Consider the following 8,262-nt stretch of genomic DNA (forward strand, 5'->3'; position numbering starts at 1 on the left):
CTCACCAACTTGTTAGATGATGAAATGCCCAAAATTAATTATTTAACTTTTGTGGGTATCCCTCCTTTTTGTATTTTATTTTATTAGGCAATCACACAATGCCCCCATGTGGTCACTTCCCCAGTGCCTCTTCCACCAAACCACCATTTTTTTCGAAGTAATTTGTTGTTCAGATTTCATGTAGCAAATTTGAAAAATAAAATATTGTTGGGATCTTGTATATATAGATGGGTGTTCATTCTAGCGGGGAATAAAAATCCTCTAACTCGGACAGTTTAGGTACAGCTTCTGCTGTTGGAGGGTGAGCTTAGTGAGAGATGGCTCTGCTATGTGTTCCTCTAGTGGGTTCATCTGTGGATCAGATGCTGCTTGATAGGGAAAAGGCCAAGGCCAGTGGTGCAGACCTTGTGGAGTTCAGGCTGGACTATCTTAAAAGCTTTCAGCCTCGCCAAGACTTAGGGGTCCTTCTGAGGGATAAGAAGTTGCCAACAATTGTTACCTACAGGTAGGGCTGCTGTGTCTATGGTCTTCTCTTGGAGCTTGACAGAGCTTGCTATTTGCTAGTTGGTTTTGCTTTTGATTTTCTTGATACCTTAAAGGGGAGACCTCCATGTATGGAGTCCCCACCTTTTACCTGGTACTTTAAAAAGAGTCCCACGTTTTCAAAAGTCATTTTAGGACTCGAACTTTTCACTGAATCTGTCAAATAGATTGCACACCTTGAGTTATGTACACAAAAAATACTAAACTGTCCTTCATGATAATATAGACAAAACACAACTTTTCAAGCCTAAGTCTAAAATGATATTTTATTTGGATTTGAACCATGAATTTAACTTCAGGTACCGATTTGATAATTTCACTGAAAAGTTGGCAAAAGGTGGGCCTGTAAATGGAATTTCCTTATTTCAAGGATCATTCATAGTCTCATAAATGGCCGATATTTTGAAAATATCTTAGTTTTTTTCAAAGGCTGACATTATCCTAAAAACACAATATTTTCAGAATATCACCTGTTTCGAAATTATCACGGTTTAGTAACGATATTAATCTGATAAAAATTCTTTTTTGCAGAGTTTCTTATATTATTTCTATTTATATTTATAGCATATATATTTTATATTTTTTAATATACCCTTATTTTCCTGAGAAAAGCTAGATTTTTTTTACCTATATATATATATATATATATATATATATATATATATATATATATATATATATATATATATATATATATCATTGATATTTTGCTTAGAGAACGAGATTTTTGACTTATCAAGTAACATCTTGGTGCTTTTTTTTTCAGGCCTAAATGGGATGGTGGTCTAGCTGAAGTTGATGAACAGAAAAGATTGGATGCACTCCGTGTGGCTGTTGAGCTAGGATCTGATTATGTTGATGTGGAGCTTAAGGTTGTGTTCTTCACATGATTACAATCTTGACTAGAGATAAAATTCTGAATGTAAAACTGTTCATCTGGTTTGTTAAGCACACTTGTTAAAAAAGTATTGGAAAGAACTCAAAAAAGCTTTACCTAATCATTGGATTGGTTTTTTCTTCGCAGGTAGCCGATGATTTCATAAAATCCATATCTGGGAAGAGGTCTGACAAGTTAAAGGTCATTGTATCATTCCATAACTTTGAAAATACTCCCTCTGTTGAGAATCTGTCCAACATAGTTGCAAAAATCCAATCCACTGGAGCAGACATAGTGAAGCTAATAACAACTGCTAAAGATATTACAGACGTGTCACACATGTTCCGAGTAATGGCGCATTGCCAGGTGAGAACTCATGCACACTGTGACCTTTCTTATGCTAGTTCTAGTATTGGACAGATCTTCCAAAATCATGCCTTTGCATATGGTGCTTCATTCTTCTGATTCACATTGAATTTTGCCAACTGCAATAGACTAAGTTCATTTAGTAACATAGTTTCCTCTTGTGAGCTTGCCAGCCAAAGATATACAACTTCTTCAGAACAAACTGAATAGAAAACCTTCTGAACTTGAACTATAATACAGCCATTTAAACTACTGATTTCTTTATTTACTTGTCCAGATAAATTACATCAGAGATCAGTTTTTCTCCACTTATGCAAAAATATGCTTCCTAAATATTTGTTTACTGTTCAATGTTGACCAGAAGGAAATACCAAATTCAACTATTATATTATCTGTACCTTTTGATTTGGTATTAAGAATGGTAAGTGGAAGAAATCTATAATTGGCTAATATATATTTCTTCAGAATTGTTTTGTCGAACCCAATATCTTTGATTTTTCTTTTATGGGCATAGTATATACAATAGCATTTTTTGATAATAATAAGAAATGGAGTGCATTCTCCAGGTTCCAATCATAGGACTGGCTGTGGGAGATAGGGGTGTGATCTCCAGAGTGCTCCCCTCAAAGTTTGGTGGATACCTCACTTATGCAGCTCTTGAAGCTGGAAAGGAATCTGCTAATGGGCAACCAACAATAAAAGATATGTTGGATGTGTACAACTTTAGGCAGGTTGGAAGAGAGACCCAGATATTTGGGATCATAGGAAAGCCTGTCTATCACAGCAAAGGGCCAGTTTTGTACAACAAAGCATTCAGTTCTGTTGGGCTTGATGCAGTCTATGTGCATTACTTAGTGGATGACCTTCCCCATTTCGTCGACGTATACTCATCGCCAGATTTTGCTGGGTTCAGGTCCAGTCCAAAGTTTTCATTTTACAAAATAAACATATGATTTACATCTAGGTGTTTCCACGTCAGATCGATCTTACAAAACTTGGTCTAAAATGCAGTTGCACAATCCCTCACAAGGAGATTATGGTTGAATGCTGTGATGAAGTTGACCCTGTTGCCAAGGTAATTGACAGAGTTATACCTTCTTGAGCTCATTTAAGATACTCTTCTACTATAAGTGCAAGTGACCAACTATTTAACTGAACATCAAAATTTGAAGATTCAATAGTCACTGCAGTCTCATTTGCATTTCTTTGTTTTCCACATAGGCTATTGGAGCTGTAAATGCAATTATTAGACGTGACGGGAAACTGCTGGGATACAACACTGATTATATCGGTGCCATCTCTGCCATTGAAGATGCACTAAGAGGTTTGCATTTTGAACTTTTTGAGGTGATATCTAAAAAATATTACCTGCAGTGCCTGATAAGCTATGTGTTTGCTGTCATGTATCAGCTGCAAATATTCAGGGCAATGTTCCTGGTGGGTCACCCCTTGCTGGGAAACTATTTGTTGTCATTGGAGCTGGAGGAGCAGGAAAATCACTTGCTTATGGTGCCAGAGAAAAGGGAGCCAGGGTGGTGGTTGCCAACCGCACTTATGGTATTGATGCTCTTGCACCATGCAAATTTTGTTAGAATTTTGATATGAATCATCATTTGTGCAAGGTTATTCATACATGTCAGTATCTTTCTTGCCAAATTATGTTGTATTCTATTCAAATTTGATAAGGTTATGACCAATACCTTTTCTTCATTGCCATCTTCAGTAACATGCTATGGACTCAAAAAACTTTTTGCATTGATCATAACTGGTTTGAATTCATGCATTATTTATTCATTGGATAAATTAAAACTTCAATTGATGTTTAGTCTGCCATTCTGTTACTTGGACCAATTTCCTATGTTGGAGGACTAACCTGAATTGTAACCATTGTTAATTCTTACTAGAACGATCAAAAGCGCTTGCTGAGGCAGTTGGAGGTCAGGTAATTACTCTGTCTGAGTTGGAACACTTCCATCCTGAAGAAGGAATGATCCTCGCAAACACGACTCCCGTTGGGATGCAACCAAAGACTGGCGTGTCGCTTATACCCAAGGTTTGCCTTCTCTTCTAATACATGGGAACCCAGTTTTTCTGATTCATTTTCATTTGATATCTCTGGCTGCTAATTACCAAGTCCTGTGTAGTTTTATCACAACTGTATGAACTGAAATTTTTGGCATTCACACCAACATGTGCCTGCATCTAACTTTTATCAACTTAAGTTGTTTCCTTTTTTATGATTATACTCGCTTTTAACCATGCAAAAAATAACTAACAAGACTATATATTTGGGCCTGTTGCAGCATGCTCTGAAGCACTATGCACTGGTGTTTGATGCAATTTACACACCCATAGATACCAAACTCTTGGTTGACGCAAAGGATTCAGGATGTATTGCTGTTAGTGGTGTGGAGATGTTCCTTAGACAGGCAAAGGGACAGTATGAACTCTACACCGATGGCGCCCCTGGTAATCTCAATACAGCTATAACTGTAATTTTTTTCTTTATGTGCACTTGTTTATGCAAAAAGCCTTAACAATGATCTGCCGTTGGTTGATGCAGCACCTGTGAACGTGATGCGGGAAGCCGTCTTGAGCAAGAAGTAGAAGAAATGCTGGCAAACATCCTCCTTTCCATCAATATATACAGAGCTGTGCTTCTTGTATGTTTCTTTAATAAGGCTTCTATGTAGAATTATCCTTGCTCTAGTGATCTGAATTTTGCAAGGATTCTTGCTTCTAGTCATGTTTCGAGCTTGTTGAACTGTAATTGTCAATTATGTTTTGAAGGTGGAATTAGATCACCATTTCCTCTAACACCTGGGAGTGACACTTATTAATAACTGCAAAATGCAATCCACTCCGCACTTCATGGTGGATATTCATTGGTTTCCAAGTAGATAGTTTTGTCACAAAATTTGCGGACTAAATAACGTAATTGGATATAGAGCATAAGAAAGATAAATCAGTAGATCACACCCAAACTCAGTGTTATAAATGACATTCCTTTTAAAAGGTAGAAGTGAATTGAGATCAGGTGCAATGTGATTGCACACATTTAGTGTGCTGCTGCACTTGATCACCGACCATCTTTGAGATACATCCTGTCACTTGTGGAGCCCAACCTGTCAGCTCTGGAGTCCAACAGCAGATGGTTGGTGCAGCAGCACGCAAAATGTGTACAATCACTGAAGGATTCGAAACATACCTTTTCGTTGAAGCGGAAGCGTAAATGGATCGTCTATGCTCGTATTGCTCAACGGATGCGTGCCTTCGCTTGGAGAGAACGGTGAATCCACAAATCCAAGTGCCCACTATGTTGAATCACCACAAAGACAGTTTCACTGTCTTCTTCTTTTTCTTTACTTTCACTATGCACAGATCTCTCTCTATTGAGATCTTTCTTTTAAACACCCACTGTGCACAGCCACCCACTGTGCACAGTTTTCTTGTTTTGTTGAGATCTCTCTCAATCACCACCAGCGTACGCAGTCTTTCTCTCTCTCTCTTTGTTTCACTGTGTACCGGATGCTACAATGGCCTTCTCTCCTCTTCACGCACATCAGGAAAATTGCCCTAGAAGTGGAAAAAATGGGCGGTTTTCAAACCGCCCCTTTCTCTAATGTGGGCCGGGTCCGGATCTCGCCCATCATGGGCGGACCCGGTACCCAACCCAACATTCTCCCACTTGCACATGATGGGAAGAGATCTTAGAAGAAGGAACACCAAACGTGCTCATATGGTGAATAACATCGTGTATTCATACTGGCAAATGGATCGTGCGACCCATGAGCTTAGGGAGTGGAGGCATATTATGTACCGGTTAGTGTAACATAATAGCCTAAACCTGCAAATAATAAGATAACACAAAGTATAACTATACAAGTCAGGTAAGAAGCTCACTGTGTCCTAGATCAAATACATTTTTCACATTCTAGCATATTGAATCCCTCTGCACATATATATAGTGCCAAGCTATGCCAGACAAGGCCTTCCATTATGTCACATGTTTAATCATAAACCCAAACATCCCCAGGATGTGGTAAAATAAGCTAGCTTTTTAACATGTTCATAATTTGAAAATGTCAAATGATCTTCCTTTCCAACACTTATTCTTTGAATCAAGATAAGTTGCTTTCCCAGACATGTTTTTTTAGACCGAATCAAACATGGCCTTAAACGACATGCTAAAATAGTAACACTCATCTTTCTCCTTAAAATAAGGTCAAAAGTCAATAAGGACACCAATATATATATATATATATATATATATATATATATATATATATATTAGGGACTCACACAATGAAGAAGCAAGGATCATTCTTCATTTCCTTTTGTGATCGACTTATAGTTATGGTGCAACATACGTAGTATGACTCACATATTACGGCAAGACTATCTCACTCCAATGAGTGTATGCATACATCATTGATTCTCTGTCGTACATATCTATACTAGTTCAGTTCCTCCCCGAGAAACTAACTTGAGTCCTTCAAGATGCACATTCCCATGCAATGTCTATCCAAGTCCTCAGATCTGGTCAACCAGGTTACCCTTGACATTTAGATAGCAAGGTCGGACTCTCCATATAGTTAAATATACACGAGACCTCATCCTAACCCAGTTAAGGCGATGTATCCCATATACGTATATATGGCGGATATCATAACTCATTGTACTCTCACTCTTTTGAGTTATTATCATATGATATCCCCAAAATCCGACATGCTTATTAATTCAACAACCCTAGATTTTGTTACATCTCATCTCAGCCCGCCCACAAGCAGCGTCTGAGGCGATAAATCCGTATGAGAAGATTTATCTCAAACCTGGTAGCATACTCATATAGATGTGCAACATGCTATATAATGATCATAGAAAGAAATATGAATAACATTAACATATCAAATCTTACAAATACCCATAGATTTTACATGCTTAACATAAGAATCCCTATTAATCGGTTTAGTAAAGGGATCTGCCACCATATCTTGGGTATTAACATATGCCAAGGCAACCTTGCCTTTAGATACAATGTCGCGCATATACTTGCATCTCGTGTCTATATGTTTGGTTCTACTGTGAAACTTGGGATCTTTGTCAAACGCAATTGCCGCTTGATTATCACAGAATAAAGTCGCTGATAGTTTTGCATCAGAAGTGACTCCCAAATGTTTGATGAATCTCCTTAACCAAACGCATTCATGCACTGCCAACGAGCCTGCAACAAATTCAGCTTCCATTAAGGACAAAGCTACACACGTCTGCTTCTTGTTACACCAAGATATAGCACCATTGTTCATCAAGAACACATAGCTAGACGTAGACTTATGCTCATCAGGGTCCCCGCCCCAATCTGCGTCCGTATAGCCTACTACAAGCATGTTACCACCATGGTAACAAAGAACTGAATTCGATGTGCCTTTAAGATATCGCATAATCCTTTTGATAACCTTTCAATGTGCTTGTCCTGAATTAGCTTGATATCTAATCACCAACCCTACTGCATAACATATGTCGGGTCGTGTGCACATCATTAGGTACATCAGAATGCCTACTGCACTGAAGTAAGAGACTTTAGACATAGCTTCTATTTCTTTTGACTCCTTTGGACACATCTTAAGACTTAAATCATTCGCTTTTGCAACAGGAGTATCTATGGGTTTACAATCTTGCATATGAAATCGTTCTAAGACCTTCTTTATATATGACTCTTGCGAAAAAGAAAGAAGTCTTTTTGAACAATCTCTTTTAATTTCTATGCCCAGCATAAAGCATGCTTCACCCATGTCTTTCATTTCAAAATGAATAGACAACCATTCTTTAATAGTTTTCAGAAACTCTAAATGATTACTAGCCAATAAAATATCATCCACATATAGAGTTAGAATTACAAATTTTGGACCTTGACGCTTAAGATAAACACAGTGGTCCTCATCAATCATGGCAAAGTCATTGCACATGATGGTCTCATGAAACCTTAAATACCACTGTCTGGATGACTGCTTTAATCCATAAATGGATCATTTGAGCTTGCATACTTTGCGCTCAAATCCAGCAGTAACAAATGTTGAGATTAAGAGGTTTTAAGTTTAAGTTTTCTTAAAAGTAGGTTATTTGATATTTCTTGTTTAATAAGGGACTTGTATGTAATTTTTTATATTGGCCTCTCTCTATTTAACATAGAGATTAACCCTAATCAAGGATGAACGAGTTCTCCTCTCTCCTCTCTCTCTCTCTCTCTCTCTCTCTCTCTCTCTCTCTCCTGCCTCGATTCTCGTGTTCCTCCTTCTAGTCGCTACATGGTATCAAAGTTGCCGGATCTCTGGAGCCTGATAACGTAAACAAGTGGCGTAAACAGGAGCCTCATAGCGTGAACAGGTGGCGTAAACAGGTGTGGTCACATTTTTTTCTTATCTATTTATGTGCATAGATCTGATCACAGATCTGATGTCTGACTAAAGTCATGACAT

At 38.0% G+C, this 8,262-nt stretch overlaps 1 protein-coding gene across 1 annotated transcript; it reads left to right on the forward strand.

The window, feature by feature from the left end:
- The first annotated feature begins 317 nt into the window (after positions 1-317).
- LOC149844083 (bifunctional 3-dehydroquinate dehydratase/shikimate dehydrogenase, chloroplastic-like) lies at positions 318-5,079 on the forward strand. The gene is made up of 10 exons (XM_090001031.1): positions 318-505; positions 1,310-1,415; positions 1,568-1,786; positions 2,353-2,699; positions 2,798-2,861; positions 3,008-3,110; positions 3,197-3,343; positions 3,691-3,839; positions 4,090-4,278; positions 4,849-5,079. The coding sequence occupies exons 1-10, from the start codon at positions 318-320 to the stop codon at positions 5,077-5,079; spliced, it is 1,743 nt and encodes a 580-aa protein (XP_089857157.1).
- The last annotated feature ends 3,183 nt before the right edge of the window (positions 5,080-8,262 follow it).

The sequence above is a fragment of the Nuphar pumila genome, chromosome 3 (assembly GCF_984573655.1).
Source record: "Nuphar pumila chromosome 3, dmNupPumi1.hap1.1, whole genome shotgun sequence".
NCBI lineage: Eukaryota > Viridiplantae > Streptophyta > Magnoliopsida > Nymphaeales > Nymphaeaceae > Nuphar > Nuphar pumila.